The sequence below is a fragment of the Patella vulgata genome, chromosome 7, assembly GCF_932274485.2.
Source record: "Patella vulgata chromosome 7, xgPatVulg1.2, whole genome shotgun sequence".
In the NCBI taxonomy this organism is placed as follows: domain Eukaryota; kingdom Metazoa; phylum Mollusca; class Gastropoda; family Patellidae; genus Patella; species Patella vulgata.
The window spans coordinates 17,765,239-17,783,489 of NC_065885.2; the positions used below are offsets into that span (position 1 = coordinate 17,765,239).

The window sequence follows — 18,251 nt, forward strand, 5'->3', positions numbered from 1 at the left end:
CAGTCGGGTTGCCAGTCACTGATATTTTTGCCCAGTACTTGCCTCATGGGTATTTTACGGGTAATCCAGTCTTTTTCTAGTAAGATTGGGTGTCTATACTTTCCATACCAAATTTACCATACTTTTATTGGCAATAACCAGCCGATAAATACTTTCGGGACAAGGTATCTTTAATTAATTGTTAAATAATCAATTTATGTACATTTTAGCATGGATTGAGTTTAGAAATATAAGATATTGTTGAAAGATGCAGCTTTAAGACTTGTTTAAGATAAATATTTTAACTTAAAAGCTCCATTTTAAGGACTTGGGAGAGTTATTTTTGACACAATTTCAATTGTGTGGCAGGTTCCTAGATATTGAAAACTGCAGATCACAATTTCTTTGTTCAAGATGTTTAAGACCATGTCCTCCAATCTATGGCAATAATCAACAAAACTGGAGTGATTAAAGTAGGCTATGTTCTATTTTTACAACAAATCTATATATGTTCCCCAGTTGTTTGTTGTCATACAAATAGTTTTTCCAGACCTTGCGGATGGAAGTTTGTCAAATACAAACATATGAACTTTTCTTGTTATGTTCGTGCTTAATGCCCATTTTACTGTAAACAGAGCCTACAGCATTGCCTAATGTTTTTTGTATTTCGGTTCTTTATGATATTTGACAAGGGGGAGTCAGATAAGGACAAAGATTTTAACAGTGCCAATTGGTCACTTAATTGCAATTGTCGCCTTCAAGTTCTGAAGGTCTTTCATTAATGCCATGATGTGAACAGATGCAGGGATTCCTCCCACCTCTGAAAGCTATACATGCAAATTTAAAGATAATGAAAAAACCATTTGCCATCAAACTGAAAATACATTTGGGAGAGATTTTTCTGAAGATGGATATGTATTAAAGTAGTTGCTACATGTGGTGACTGGATGTCCTAAAGGTCTAGAGACAAAAAAAATGGATTTTATGATCACCTTAACAATGTTATAAATGTTATTGTTAATAATTCATAATGTTAATCATTCATAAATTGACAAAAGAAAGCTGTACAACGAAATGAATATTGTCGACTATCATTATTGTGCTTGGCTGGCATTTTATTTTTTCATTGTATCGATCAAAATTTTACAATTTAGATAGCTTGGTATTAATACAAGATTGAATTTTTTCAAAATTTATCTGATGTGCTTCTTTATTGTAAAAGACCAAAGTGGTAATGTTTCCTGCAGTCGTAGGGTTGTATTTGTTTAATAAATGTTCTTAAAAGATTTGTCACAATGGAGAATTCTCAGGGTACAGAAAACCGTTCTTTAATAGTCAAAACAACCCTTATTGATTTTTGAATAACCGGATCTTTTTTTGAAATTCTTTTTTACAAACAAAAGGTAAAATTCCTGTTACTTTTGTATTTAAACAATTAATTAGCAGGTAGATATCCAATAATCAGTGATAAATGGTTTTAAAAGTTGACTAACAGTTGTTAGATTGCAATTACTAAAGTAGGTCTAAAAATATTTACTAATGACTCAACTCTATATTTGAAAAATTTGCTGTCAGGCAGAGCAGCCAGAGCTCATTAATTAGCAGTGGGCAGTAGTGTGACCAAATGCTGATTTTACCATTTAAATCTTCTAAGGCATTACAAATGTACATGAACAATATTTCAATATTCAGTAATAAAAAAAAACAACTTTCAGAATTTTAGAAATTCTAATCCATATATCTGTTTTATTTCAATATTGGTTAATTTTATTTGATTTATGTTCCTATAGGGAATATCAATACTTGTTGATTTTATTGCATTTATTTTCCGATAGAGCAGGGTCCATTTGTTTTTATTGACATTTATTAATGATTTATAACAAAAAATCAGTTTAGTCTTTTTAAAAAACATTTCGAATTTGAATTTGAGCTAACACCCTATTTCTTAATTCTGTCAAAGCTAGCATTTAAATGGAAATGGTTTATTTACACTTGAATACTTTTAGTTTGAAGACATTAACCTCGGATGACATTTGTTGAGTGCATTTAACCTTTGAACACTCCCACTTCATATCAACATCATTTGGTTTAACGCTTAATGATGAACATGTAACCCTATCAACAGATAATGCTTAAAAGATGTTGATTAAGTCTCAGTTGCAATATGATTCTTAATACAAATAATTAACACTTGTAATTAGATGTTAACACTGGAAAACCTCTTCTATATAGACATTGTTAAAGGAAGTTCTTGGATTTCTACTGTACCATCGGCCCCTTGCATGGGTGTGTTTTGTTAATATATGTAAGATTGAAGACTTCGTTATCAGTATTCAGTAAACTCAAATATGGAGGCCTGTTTCTTATAGACAATCTACTTATTTAAATTAATGATATTCCCCCCAAAACTTATTTTGAACTGAAAGTAAAATATCAAGATATTCCCTTGAGGTTAATTAGGCCATCTCGAGGCAACCTGAAAACACACACATTTTTAGCAAAAATTTAGAAATTTCTTATCACTGAGAATAATGGAACCATAAACTGAAAAACACAATACCAAAAAAAAGGTTTAATTGTTGAGTACAAGTGTAGCGGAATATACATGTAGCTATGTGTTACACATGATTGCTTATTGCTAAGTGACGGTTGTTCTCATAAAACTAGAATTATATGCTTGATTTTATTGCAGTCAACATTACAGTTCGAATACAAAGTAATAATCTTTTTGTTTCACATAATGAACATGAGTGCAGGTTTCTTTTCAAAACGAATCCTAGACATAATGTCACAATGTTAGTTATATTTTATTTTTTACTTTAATGATTCCAATATCTTTCAATAACCTCTTGAATTAATTTAAGTAAAAAAAATATCATTGTGACATTATATCCATTATTAGTATTGGGACATTTTGTTCTGTGACTTTAGTTCCCTGTGCCTTTTTTTATGTGGGCATTATGTACTGGGACATTTTGTCAAGTGACATTACTTTTCCTATGTCATTTGTCCGTGCACAGGCTTTATGTACTCATCTGAGACATTTTGTCCAATGACATTATCGCCGGATACATTTATACACCCATATTGAAATATGGTCGTACATGTATAATGACGATCGATCCAGCATTCACAATTGCTTGTGAACGCTCTTCGGGCTAAAGTTTATATCCTATTGAATTTAAATTTATACACAATGTTTAAGTAAGATCAAGAGACGAAGAAGCCTATTGATTTTCAACGATTTCTGATAATTACTGTCATAGTTATGGCCCTTGATCACTCTAAAAAATCTGGATTGACTTTAAATTTATACACAATGTTTAAGGCCATGAGACGATATTTACTGCTATAGTTATGGCCCTTGATCACTCTAAAGAATCTTGTGGACGCTTTAGAGGCGAAAGTTAATATCCAATTAACTTTATATTTAATACAGTGTTTAAGGCCATGAGACAAAGAAGCCTATCAATTTTCAATGATTATGGCAATTGATATTAAAGGACAATATTGGTGCCAGTCATTATCACATATGTGTTAGAGCTGGTTAAACACATTCCAAATATATTTTTAACACAGAGATCATTGCTACGATAGCTGAGTAATACAGGTTTCCTGTATCGGAAGTGACGAACGCCAAAGGAAAACACGAGTCACCGCTGATTACATAACTGACTGAAGTGACGAGTGATAACAGATACACGGCCGAATTTCTACTCACTAATAATTCTTTCCAAGACCAAAAGTTGTTATATGGGACTGTAAGAGGATATCTGACAATTCAATAAAGTAATTGAATGTCATTAGATATCCTTTTACAGTCCCATAGATAAGAGAACACGAGAAAAATAGAAATAGTCCGTACATTCCCTTGTTTATATTCATTCTATACCTTATAAAAACACGATAATGCACAGACTTTTTCTGTTTTTCTTTCGTGTTCTCTTATCTAGTGGCAGTCAATTCTTTTTATGAATTGTCAGATATCCTCTCACAGTCTCACACAAAAACTGTTGGTCTTCAAAGGAATTATTAGTGAGCAGAAATTCGGCCGTATATCTGTTATCACTCGTCGCTTCAGTCAGTTATATTGAGCGGTGACTCGTGTTTTCCTTTGGCGTTCGTCACTTCCGATATTGTCCTTTAAATGTTTTGTATGCAAAATGTTAAAATAGAGCAGAACTAGAAGCTAAATGGGTTGTTACTCGTAGTGTGTTATAAATGTTTTAATTTCTGACAAAAGACAAAAATATGCGACAACCCTTGTTGACTATCTGGACGACTTAGCTGCTGTGGGCGTATGTTTTGTTGCCTGGCAACTTATCTTTTGAACTTGAAATTATAAATATTTATTGTTCCATTGCAGTCCACAAGAAGCATGAGGGATGTTAATAAACATCGTCATGCATCAGCAACATGTCCTGTACCCCGATTACCGCCCCTCTCTATCAACAAACTAACTCAGGTAAGTATTGATGAGCTTAACATGTCTTCTTGTTTAAAAATTAGAATCCACATCTATTGTCAGTCTACTGTTTATTAATATGTGATCTATAGAACAGGGTACTTTGCAAGAAGCAAATGTATAGTCGATGGCTTGAGTTAAATAATGAGTTTATAGTGGAGAGTATTAACCTTTAATATAAGTCTTACACATGCTTCTTGCATTAGCAAAACGGAAAAATACACAACTTTCTAGGATAGATTATTTAAAGAAAGGTTTTAGCTTAGCCAATTAATTCTATAAAAGGGATTAACATATAACACCATATGCACTGTGTCAGATTGTTCAATCACTCTTATTTTCATCATATTTTTCTAACTTCATTGATCTGTTCCTTGTTCAATAGTGTATGTAATTTATTATTAATATACATGTAAATGAGTAAAAATTCTATACTTCATAACATTCTAAAATAGATGTTTTATATATTCCATTTACATGTATACATGTAGCTCTGTCACTTATTTTATGGCTTGCAGATTTATGTAGAAAACAAAACAATACAATTTAAAGCTACATGATTGTAATATGTCATCTATGTTACATGTAATTAGTTCTATATGTCAGTCAGTCTAGGTGTTTTGTTGAGTTAAAAACTAAAAGCCATCTGTAAATTTTATTATCTGTCATTGTTAGACTCGCAATATTAGACCAATCAATAGTAACTCAAATCAGTATGGAGTACATGCGTGTATTGTTTACAACAATCTTTTATCAAAGCCTTCTAAGCTTGTTGTCTGAAAGAAAAAAAAATGGAAAATTTGATTAATTCTATATGTGACAAGAATTAGGCTCGCCCATCCAACCTCGTGGGATTTCTCTGTTTCCTCTGGTTTCCTCCCACTGCTAAAGATCCCTGCACACAATCAAATTATTGAAATAAAATTGAACCATGGGTTAGTCCCGAAATGACCTAGTTTGTGTTGAAAGAATGTTAAACCCCATTTCTCTCTCTCTTGTATTTGCATGACTTTCAATGTGAATATTTATTTCAGGGTCAGTTAAAGGCGTTTGTACCAGGTTTAATGCAACTAGCTACAGGTAATGCTGGTAGTACTGATAAAGATATGACAAAGGCTGCTGATTGGTTGTTATTAAACTCTACACAGTCTAAATCAAAGGAGGTAAGCTACCTGGTATTAACAAAGGTGTAAAATGAGTTAGTAGCTAATAGCTATGTGAAATTCTTCAATAAATGATCATTAAAGATACGTTGTCCCCAAAGTATTTACCGGGTGGTAAAGTCTGGTAAATTTGGTATATGTATGGAAAGTATAGACTTGATTTGAGCTGGCAGACGTGGCGTCTTAACAACAGTTTATTTATAGCTTGAAGTATGTCCCAACGAATACAAAATTTTGAGAGGGATTTGAAGCAAAGTTTTGATATATTAATTAGTTTGAATATGTTTTTAGTCCAAATATATCATCAAATCACACAGTTTGTACGCGGGAATGTATCTTTAAAGTCGCCTTTGTAAACTACAATATTGTGATTATCAGTTAAAAAATGGTTCAATTCCTTTTAGTATTTACAAAGATCTGTGGAATTATAATTTCATCGATCTATGCTGCTCGCTATGTAATGCCTTGTCACTAGCGTTGGTATTTTAGTTTTGTTTTCTTAATTAACTGTTAAATAATCAATCTGAGTAAATATTGACGAGGATTAAGCCGTAAGAAATTTGATATTTTGGCTAAAAATGAAAATTAGACAATTAGTCTTGAAATGTTGTAGAATATGTAAATTATACCCATTCTCATGCATGACACCTGTTACTACTTTTAGCTAAATGGCGCATTAATTAATTCACAGCCACCTCATTTATTCTTTCATATGATTAAAAGATTAACTATCGATGCATGATATTAATATTGATTGATAAGTATTTAATTTCACGACTCGCAAAGTCAGCAATATATTGCGAGGAAAAAAGAGTTAGATTATTGATCATTTAAACATACATTATGCAAGAGCTAAATCTGCCTATTGCAGGTCTTTTTTTAGGCCTGAAATGTTATCTAAATTATTAACTCTTGATGTCTTCGCTAGCCCACGATATTTACTGGATTAGGATTCAATCTGCTGCTCAACTCTCATTCATGATTAAATCAAGAAATGGATAATCAAGACTATGTATTTTATTGTACCGACTTTAGTAATTATGACCTATGCTAGGCCCAAAATTCAATCGCTAATTTCTCGGTTCAGAGTAGATCAATTTGACTGAAATTTTCAGCAAATTGCCTTTACATTATCTAGTTTTTACTTATTATAGTGAGAACTGCCAACTAAATCTAATCTCCCATAATGTATCTTAGATCTAGAAGCATTTGCTTGAGAACCTTGGTCGAATCATCACCCCGCAATAAATATTACTGCATTCCATACAATTTAGGGTTAGGGTTTGTTATTCATTGGTCCTTTCAATACCATGTTAGTCTAAAAAAAAGACTGTTAATTAATTTAATTGAATAAGTGGTTCTTTTTATTTTTCTCAGAATATAACGACTGATGTATTGAGAGCCATGGTGCGTAACTGTTATAGAAGATTAGGACAGGAAGATTTACTATCCTGTAACTCAGATGCTAGCTGGAAATCAGCTTTAGCCAGACTCACAGAACTACAATCCAGTAATTACTATAACAAGGTACAAATTATTTCATTCAATAAAACAGTTTGTCATTTAAATGGATTATCTTTCTTTTATGTTGGTCATGTCTTGTTGGTGCATTAAGTACTGGTTTCTACTAATGCAGATACTTTAGTGACCACTCACTCAATCTCTTTTTCTAGTGTGGTATCCTCTTGCCAATGGTGTAAGATGAGCCTGGCATGGAAGAGTGTCTAGTTGTTCAAACGGGATACAAATCCTAGGCTTTGTGTTTAACTTGAAGAATATGCGAAAAAAAGCTGTTAGGGCAAAATTAACTCCAATAGCACACTGCATGGTGTATCTCCTTCATAACTTCAGTTGGTAGGGAAAAGATGGACGTTAAACCTCATTTCATTTCCTGACATTTGTGTGACATTTTATAAGCAATAATAACCTAATACAACTGTAAAGAACTCTACACTTTGACAGTACTTAATTAGTGGAATACAGTGATATTAAACATACATTATTCAAGAGCTAAATTTGCCGAATTCAGGTCTTTCTTTAGGCCTGAAATGTTTTCTAAATTATTAATTAGACATTAATTAAAGGGACAATAACACTCTTGCTGGCTTGAAAGCTCCAGAAAATAAATAATATCTCTATCTAAGTACTAGATGTTAAGTGTCCTACCTGTTGTGTAAATTATCCATTACATCCTATTTTACTTGTCCAGAGGGTTCGAAAATATTTTTAAATCGAAGTTTCATTTGAAAAAGTTTACTTTAGACGTTTCAAACCATTATGTTGAATTTTTCAAAATTTTCAAATAAAGTGTGTTAAGATGAAATTTGTATCATCAATTAATTGAAATATTCTAAAATAGTACAATTTGTTGACCAGAATAAAGATTGAGACATATTATTCAGTTACAACAAGAGTGGTATTGAGCCTTTAACTTATCCAGGCCATAATTAATTCTTCGATGGCATCAGATTTCTCCGATATTAAATAGATAAGAACAGTTCAGCCATATTTTGATTTAAGCTAAAAATGGAGGAGCGAGACTTGGCTTCGAACAATCAGTACGGTGGTTGAATGTATCTTTAAATTATATAAAATTTAACATTTCATTTTGAACATTCCAGGTTCCACAGAATTGTGGGAGTATGGAATATCTTCCAAGTATTATGTCTAATCAAGGTATGTATTTTTAATCAGATCTTTTCTGAAAAACGGGATCCACGGTGGCTAGGTGGGTAAGGCGCTGGCTCGCTAGCCTGGAGGTCGGGTGTTCGATCCCTGCATTGGCCGAGAAAGTTCATCCCGATTTTCCGACGTGGTTTTTCCTTGTCAGTGATGCAGGACGGTGGGCCTGACAAGGACAACTGTCTAGTCCTTCGGATGAGACGAAAAACCGAGGTCCCGTGTAAACATTGGAATGCACGTAAAAGATCCCTTGGCAGTTAGAATTCGATATAAGAATAGGCGATAGTGCCGCTGCCCGGGCAAAATTTCCCTCATAGCACACTGTATGGCGTATGCCCGTCTTCATTAGCCCAGTATAGGAGCAGAACAGTAGGACGTTAAACCCCATTTCATTTCATTTCATTTCTGAAAAACTTAGCCCATGACTTCTTCAATATATGGGGTTGAATTGAAAGTTGGGAAATAGTGGTTTTAAAATAAAACAGAACTGTAATAACATAATTTGAAAGGAAAGTAATGGAATTTAGTTGTTAGGAAGGTTGATTTTGAATTTGCTGATGTCGACTGAGAAGTTTACCAGGGTAAAACCTTATTTACATTGAGGGGTAGCTAAGTGTGTAAGACGCTGACTCGCTAGCCTGGAGGTCGGGTGTTCGATCCCTGCATTGGCCGAGAAAGTTCATCCAGATTTTCCGGCATTGGTTTCCCCTTGTCAGTGATGCAGGATGGAGGGCCTGACAGCTGTCTAGTTGTTCGGATGGGAGGAAAAACCGAGGTCCCGTGGCGTGCACATAAAAGATCCCTTGGCAGTTGGAATTTGATATAAGAGTAGGCCGTAGCACCGCTGCCTGGGGAAAATTTCCCTCATAGCACACTGTATGGCGTATGCCGGTCTTCATTAGCCCAGTTTAGGAGCAGAACAGTAGGATGTTAAAACCCATTTCATTTCTATTTACATTGAAGTGTATGTTAGTTGGAAAATAACAAAAATATGGTGTATATTGAAGATGTTAACTGTCCATTCCATTTTTTTAAAAATTGACATTTTTATTTGCAGGGTATATGAAGTCTTTCATTGAGATATTTGTGTGTTACTTCTGTTCAGAAGAGTTTGGTGCCAAAGAAGACTTACGGTTACATCAAGCAGGATGTTCTCTGAGACCACCAGAATTACAGGCCATTCAGTCTGCAACTGTTCCTGCAGCACCAGCAGCAGATTGTAATGCTGCTTGTCCTCAACTCATTCCTCAAGGAATGGTGTTCGAGGAAAAAGTGGTCACTCAACCTAAGGATGAATATTTGGAAGGTTTGGATCTAGTCCCAGTTCTAAAAGCAAAGAAAATACGGGAGAGAAGAAGAGTAACAGAAGTTGAACTTGATGTGGAAACTTTCATTGAGCCAGAAACTCCTAGATCTCCAGCAACTCCTAGGACTCCCAAATCTTTGATTTCCCAGTTGAGTCGTGATGGTGGAGAGTCGAGTTCTTGTAAAAGAAGACTTTCCTATCTCTTTCCAAGAGACAATAGTGATGCAGAAAGTGTTATTAGTAATAATAGTAGTGATGAACATGACGAGCATCATAAACCCTCCAAAACTCTCTCCCTCCTCTTTATAGACATTGCTTCACCTCTTGGACAAAAAGTGCAGCATTATATGACTGCTGATGAAGTATCATCTAAAGTGCTATCAGACCCAGAATCATTTTGTAAAACTCCAGTCAAGGACACAACTTTCTCAGAGAAATTGCGTGCGAGAAACAATATTGTGCAAATTACTTATAAACTGACTCGCAAAAGATTAAAACAGTTTAATCACATCTATCATTTTAATAAATCTCAGCGTCTCGACAGATATGATAGACTTAGAACTGGTCTAAATAGAGGAAGCAGGATAATGAAGAAATCCTTACCAAAATGCAGACTTGAAATTCAAAGATTAACACCTAATGATTTTAAGAAATGGAAAGCGAGCATGGATCCACCAACAGTGCCTTTGAATTGGAAAGCTCTAAGTAGAAAAGCTGCATTGAAGAAGTTATCTCACCAGATTTTGAAGCAACCCTGCAGTTTCCCAAGAGGACCAGTGTTGTTATCTCCAGGCATTGATAAACTCTTAGGATTGAGGACGAAAGAGTCTAGAGCAACCAAAAGAACATCATTGACCTTAACCAATGTTGTATCAGAAGACACTAATGCAGAAATGGCCCAGATTAAGCTTTCTCTTTATAAGTGTTTACTGACAGAATTATCGGACCGTTCCCAAAAGAATGATGCAAACTTCCTAAATACTTCCCCCATAAAGGATCATCAGCGGATGAATGATTCTCCAGTTTTCTTATCTCCATGTTCTGTAAAGATCCAACCCCTCCAGAAACCTAGTCCTAGATCATCTCCTTCAAAGAAACACAGTAAGGTTTCACCAACAGGTCCTTTGAAAATAGAAATTCCTACAAGTGAACATTTCAACAGCTTTTTGTCATCCAGGAAATGTTCTTCTACTGGAGAAGATTTGTTGAGAGATATTGACTGTTTGGGATCAGATGAATCTATTTCTGTTAGAACTGTATCTTCAGACGAGTCATTCAGCGGTATCTCTCCCAATGAAGATTCCTGTGTTAAATGCAGAAATATTGTATGTAGCTGTAATATTAAAAAAGAAAAGAACATTGATAGTAAACAGTCCAACATCTCCATAGATAAAAAAGGTGACAGCAAGCCTATAAAACGAAAGGTGGGAAGGCCTTTGAAAGATCGTAATTCAGATACAAACATCAGAAAAAAACCTGTTACACCACCAAGAAGTGTAGGAAGACCATCAAAAAAAATGATCTCAACAACTAAGCCAGTATTATCAACCTCTAAGAACAGGAATCTCACCAGAAGTAGAGGCGATTGCAGTCGTCAGATTATCAGAAAGTATAGAAAAGAGTTAACAAGTAACCTCCTTAGAAAGCTTCAGATTGATATGGTGGAATACAATTTCACTCCATCAAATATGACTTCTACTGAAGATGTAATTCCAAAGGGTATGGCTAAAAAACTTCACATTGACATGGTTTGGGATCCAAATAATACAAAAACGGGACGTGGTGAATATAAAAAAGTGCTAAAAAGTTCAGCAAGTGGAGATTTATTGCAAGTAAAATCAAAAAAGACAAACACTGTTAAACGTGTTCCCAAATCCCCAAGTTCTGATTCCGAAGTGTCTTTTAAAAAAATAACAGACTCAGCAGATTCATCAACTACAACAACAAAAAGTAAATCTCTCTTCATTTCTAAAGATGCAGACATCAGTCAGAAAAACTGCGAAAAGAAAGTGCTCAAAAATGAAAACCAGAAGACTCAAACTTCTGAAATGTCAAAGAAGAAGCTGATGCATCAGAAAACAGCCAGTGTTCCAAAGGGCTTACAGATTGATATGGTTTGGGACTTCAAAGATCCCAAGACACGTCATGAAGGTGGTGGTTCAATGCAATCATCGCTACTGAAAAGGTCAAATTCGATCTCAAGCAGCCAATCTGTTAAAGCGCCTTCCTCAAAAGAAACGACACAAAGGAAACAGCCAGGTGCCATTTCTAGCCCATTGAAAACTTATGCACTGAAGAGATCACATAGTCAAACTTCTAAAGCATCCCCTTTGAAAGATTCCAAGAAGACAAACAATATGGCAGAAATACAGAAAAAGTCAGTAAAGGTATCTCCGCTGAAAAAATCAAACTTTAGTAAGTCGGCTTCCGAAACAAATGTGTCAAGTCGTGGAGCGACACAAAAGAAATCAAGCAGCCCTGCATCTACCCCAAAAAAATCTCCTTTGTTGAAGAAATCAAGCTCTATTTCCAGTTGTAAAGCATCACAATTAACTCCATTGAAAGAAAACAAAACAGCAAGCACTGTTTCCAGTCCCTTGAAAACATCTCCAGTGAAGAGATCCAACTTGGTGTCCAGCTGCAAATCACCTAAAGCATGTCCATCATGTGATTCTCCAGCAAGAAAGACTAATAGTCCATCACCCAGCAAAAAAACTTGCGGAACTCCAGTGATTACAAAGTTCTTTCCAAAACAGAAGTCCTTGCCAGCATCACCTTCACCTCCTAAATCCCTCAACAATCCCAAGTTGACCAAATCTAGTTCTTCCCCAATTAAAACTCAACAAGTAAACCCGAAGAAAAAATCCTCTAGTGCTACAGGAACTCTCTCAAAAAGCAATGCCAAATCTCCCCAAAAACAATTAGTCAAAAACTCTCCCAAAAAGCAGTTAGTCAAAAACTCTCCAAAAAAGCAATATTCATTAACAAAATCTAAATCTTCACCAAGTAAAATTTCCAGTGATAAACCCAATAGACCTAAACCAAGTGTATCTGCTGGACACTTGTTGGCTGGAGCAAAAAGAAAATTGTCAGTTGGTTCAATATGTGCTCCAAAACCTAAAAAACAGAAATTGTGAACAATGTAGGAAAGATATGATCTGAACATTATATTAACTGTAAGTGGTATATTGAATCAAATTTTACGGAACTGTGTACATAGAATACTGTAGAGGACTTCATTTTGTGTGTGTGTAAAATTAAATTTAAAGTGCTGTCTGTAAAATCAGGTACAGACTCCCATGGTGCATTGAATTGAAATGAGATGGGCTTATGGTCCTACTTTTCTGGACTTACTGGGTTAATGGTGCATTGAACCCTGCAAGCATCCTGTGTTAAATATCCGGTCCTGATTTTCGAAAAACTTAAATTAAACCATCATTTAAGACTGTTGCCATTTGATTGGGTTGTGTAAATTTAAACTGATCAAATTGACAATAAGACTATCTTTCTCCAAAATATATCCTACAATTCGAGTTGGAAGAATGTTGTTTCTGCATGTAAATAACCATTGAATTTAAGGGATTCCAGAAATCCTGATGCCACTTCTCCTGGCTAGCAATTTCCAATGTGCATACGTGTATATATTGAGATTAAGCCATCAGAGTAAATATCCTAAACTAGGGTGATATTATACAATGTATTTGTTTGAAGATACATTTAATTCTTGTTACATTAATTGTTCTTGTTAAAGCTGCCAAAAGTTACACGATTGCATTATTATTATTATTATGTTTTAATAGAAAATGCTCTGTTCACCAACAATCTCAAGAAGTGATGTTCTCATACATGTAATTTTAAAATGTATTAGCTGTTGGTGGGCTGAGTGGTCATCGTCTGATTAAAATCAAAAATGAATAAAAAGGGAACACAAGACAATAGATGTGAAATAAGAAAATAAACTATTCTTACGAAATGTTTTAAAGCTGTGTGAACTTTGTATTTTGTATTTGTATTCTGTATTTGTGTATTAAAGAGACAATAGCGTTTAATATTATACTACCGGTAATTTACATATATTTTTGAATCAAATATTTTCTATGACTACTAATAGGTATATTTATTAGGTTCGACTGTTGAAATGTTAAAGTTTTAAAATGGGAAAACTTTGAAGTCATGGATAATGAACTATGCACTAATTCTAATTTATAAGAATTATTTATATTTTTTTTTTGTTGTAATTAGTAGAGATCTTTGCTTAAAGTTTTTCATTGGGAACTCAATTTCTTGTTAAGTTCAAATTAAGTTCAAGTTAATGTACCAGGTTTTTGGTGGTTGAAGTTAAGTCAATGTAGAGTATAAGTCAGATCATTGGATTTTATGATTTTTTTCAGAAAATTCACCATTTATGACTTCTAGCAGAGTATATTATTATTATTTTATTTTAAGTCTAATTTTTAATATAATACTTATGTGATCATCTCAATAAGATTACAGATCTTTTTAGTCATCGTTGTAAATACCATTAACATTAAACAGTTGCAACCATTTATTGTAAAAAGTTTAGATGTTTAAATCATCAAAAAAATATTGCAATACTTCCATTTGTACATTCATCATTGTTACTTAATGATCGTTAAAGATCCACAAATTTTAGAATTTGTCTTCATGACTGGTAAAAACTTTTACAATAGTTGTGATTAGTAAATTCATCACAAGGCATTGTGTGCTTAATCTTGCTAGAACTCCTGAAATAAATAAAACTACTGACAATTAACAGTTCATCAGTAAATTCATAAAGTAATTGATAAAATGATCTTGATTTTTAACCTCTTTTTCATCTTTTAGAAATATCAGATCTTCATACTTTAAATATTTTATTCAACCAGATTTTTATTATAGAATGCACTTCTTACTTTGACATTGATTATTGAAGGTGCTGTCCCAATGTTAAGAGAGCACTGTAAATAAAAGTTGATCTAAGTACGGAAATTCAACACAATGTGTTGATTTGCTTAAAAAGGGCTAGGTAACCAATTTAAGAAATTTCATTCTTAAGTTGCATGAGTGACTGGATAATCCTTATGATAGACGTGGTTATCCAAACTTGGTGGGTCTTCAGACCAAAGATTTGTACAGTCTATTAAGCCTGTAAGAACAAAGACCGGTATAGCTTGTATGAACAGTAACAGCAAAGACACGTGCAACCTGTTTTGTGCAGTTTGTTAGGCTACTGGTAGTAAAAGTAAGGACTTGTTGGGTCAGTAAGAACAAAGACTTGTGCATCTTTTTGTGTCAGTAAAAACAAAGACGTGTACAACTTGTTGGGTCACTAAGAACAAAGATTGACACATTTTGTAAGACAATGTACGTTTGTTGAACTAACACAATGTTCTACAGACACTTGGCTAGTACAATTTGAAAGACAATTGACTTGTACAGTTTGTTTGTTTTACAACTGAATTGTATACATCTTTACCTATAATATCTGACTTGTGATGTTGATAGATATTTGACTTAACAAGTTGTAAATTAGTGATAAATTAAATGAAGGATGTTTACTATAGAAACTGTCCTGAGTTGTATGGTTACATTGACTTTGTGCTTCAGAGTATATTACTGGTATTTGAGGTCTAGATTTAGATGTGGGTGAGATAAATTAATTATATATATCATGGACCTTATAATAAGGTCTATGTATATAGTAATAATTAACTGTTTATGGACAATTTTGAGCTAAAATTATGCCTGGGAAAAACAGTCTAAAACCAGATTCATATTGTCAAGGTTAAGCTTATTTTATTTGTACTTACAAGTGAATAGAAACAAGGGTTTGAAAACATAAATTTGTGACATGTTCCAAAGACTACATTTGCACCAGGTTAAAGGAGAGATGATAATAATTTTATTATAATATTTCAATATGTAAAAGACTTAATGTAACCTAAAGAGCTTTGATTTTAACATATTACTGAATTACTGTATGTTTTACTCTACTTAATCAACTCATAAATTAAATTTAAAAAGACAAAGAAAAAACCAAAAAAAAACCCCCCAAACAAACAAGACTCATATCAGTCTGTATCATAATTACCACATTAGTATCTAATGTATTTTGATATGAAACTCACTATGTAAATCTTATGTTTGTCTATCAAGTTAAAATTAGAAAGAGTACATGGGTGATATTCATTTTTGTCATGGGGAGTCTTTAATACTATGTATTTTGATCTTTGGTTATCAAAGAAACTTTTAATGTGTATGACAAATTACTACCCTAATGAAACTGAAAGTATGCTAACTTTTCATCCCAATAAAATTTATAATCTGACATTCATTTGTGATGGCCTTTAGTGATTGCTTAATTCGTTGAATATAGTTCCATTATATTTACCCGTTTTACCAAATATAGTTGATAGTTTTTATCATCATGACATAAAATATTTATTTTTCATACTGTATCACCATGTATATAGCCATATGTGATATAACTTTCAAATATTACCAAGTCAAAACTGTTCTGTTTTATTTGAAATTGTAAAAAAAAAAAATTTGTAAATAAATCTTATGTATATCATCAAGTGACAGGATGTCTGTTTTCTTTTCTCTTCTTTGACATGATGTAGCAATAGCCTCACACTAGTATTCAAATAGCCCTAATTAAAACAAATATTTGTGTAGAACTACAGTAGTCTACAAGAATTTTTATACGCTCACATGAAAATGTGGTCGTATATTGCTCACTCCCCCATCCGTACGTCCGTCGTCCACAATTTCTTGTGAACAATCTACAAACTATATTTATCATCTGATTGTTTTTTTAAATTGATATACGCGGTTTACATTAGTGAGATGAAGAAGCCCATTTAATTTCAATGATTTCCATTAATTTCCTCAGGAGTTATGGCCCTTGTTTTGCTTTATTGCACCTTGTGAACACTCTTAACGACAAAAATTATCATCCAATCTGTATGAAATTTATGTGCATCCTTTAAATTAGTTAATTATGGCCCTTGTTTCACTTTGTCGAACCCTGTGAATGATCTGACAACAAAAGTTATCATCCGATCTGTATGATATTTATATGCATTATTTAAATTGGTGAAATGCAGAAGCCTATTTCCTACCACTGCTAAAGACCCCCTACGCACAAGCGAATTATTGAAAAAAAATTAACTACTTTTTAGTCCCAAAATGACCTAGTTTGAGTTGAGTGAATGTTAAACCCATTTCTCTCACTGTTGCGGTCCATTTGTGTCCCATTTCTAGGTGCCAAAGAATAGCTATTCTTCTTTTTTTATTAAGTTGGATAGACGAGACATGGATTGTAATGAAAGTGTAGTAGACTTAGCATTAGATTATTGAAATTTTAAAATCAATTCAATTTAGATTAATCTTAACATCAATGCTAATGAATGGACAATGGCAATATGTTTCACAGAGGATTACGAAAGTCTTCTAATATCTCTGTAAAAGATGACTGCATTAAACACGTGGCGTCACAGCACGCTGCGTCAATCATTTGCTCAATGCGCGTGCATTGTATTGTTCACATAAGACGTTACTGCATCAGGCAGAATGCTGCTTTTTACTCATTTTAAGGGAGCTAAATCGCTAATATTTGGAACCTAGAAATTGACCCAAATGGGTCGCAACACATATAATAATGTAATCTGATTGTATATGAACTGATTTACATTCAATTGTTTCCATTTTGACTGGCATGGGTCTCAACCGAATTGAAATTTCCAGCGTCTGGTTATTCCAGTCTATTGCGCATGCTCTCCAGATAAGTTATGGCGTTGCCATTTGACATGAGTTGTAGAATATGTCTAGCCTGTTCTTTCTGGTCACTTGTTACAAATGATGCTGAAACGCACTGTACACGATTCGTGTACCAATGGTAACATGTTTATTTTGTCTTAAATATTGGATATCAGAAGCCTACCTTTTCAAGGTAAGAGAACAACATCAATGTTGATTTGAATTGACAAAATTCGTGTTTTCAACATGTAAGACTTTGGATGATTTTGAGTTAGAGACTTAGCTACTTTAATACCCATTTACACTAAATAGGAAATAATTTTTACATACAAATACGTCAAACGTTTTTATTTATTTTTCTAATACATAAAAAAAATGTTTTAGAATTTAATTTGTCGGTGGAAAATAGTTGAAATTTTTTGATGTCATCCTTATCAGTGATTGTAGCGGCCTAGCGAATATTCACTGCTGATAAGTGTGGGACAATGGTTTGGGGGGGGGGGGGGGAAGAAAAAAAAAAAGATAACTCCATTTAATATATTTTTTAAAATATAGTTACCTCCCTTACGCCGTAAGTAGTCTGAATTGGCAGAACTCCCAGCCAGAATATCTTGGGCTCAACTCCCCACTCCCGGCGTAGCCAAGAAGAATCTTCCGAGTCTAAGTTGTAAGGGGCTATTTTTGCTGAATTGACAAGAGTGTGTCTTATTTCCGAGAACCGACAAAAATCAGGTTTTACGTGAACAATGACTTGAAGGTTATTTGAAGATAAAGAATAAAGACGAGTTCTTAAAATATAGTTATCTCCCTTAGACCGTGAGTAGCTCAAAATGACTATAATGTCCTGGGTTCAACTGAGAAGAGTGTGCCTCATTTCCGAGAAGGGACAAAAATC

The 18,251-nt window shown here is 33.7% G+C and overlaps 1 protein-coding gene across 2 annotated transcripts in view; it reads left to right on the top strand.

Moving 5' to 3' along the window:
- LOC126827722 (uncharacterized) overlaps positions 1 to 14,172 on the top strand; it is a 32,405-nt gene extending 18,233 nt beyond the window's left edge. For both annotated transcript variants that reach the window (XM_050557213.2, XM_050557214.2), the window contains exons 2-6: positions 4,346 to 4,444; positions 5,479 to 5,607; positions 6,985 to 7,134; positions 8,229 to 8,283; positions 9,347 to 14,172. In XM_050557213.2, the coding sequence (XP_050413170.2) occupies positions 4,346 to 4,444; positions 5,479 to 5,607; positions 6,985 to 7,134; positions 8,229 to 8,283; positions 9,347 to 12,732 (3,819 nt within the window). In that variant the 3' untranslated portion in view covers positions 12,733 to 14,172. The remainder of the gene's footprint in view (positions 1 to 4,345; positions 4,445 to 5,478; positions 5,608 to 6,984; positions 7,135 to 8,228; positions 8,284 to 9,346) is intronic.
- The last annotated feature ends 4,079 nt before the right edge of the window (positions 14,173 to 18,251 follow it).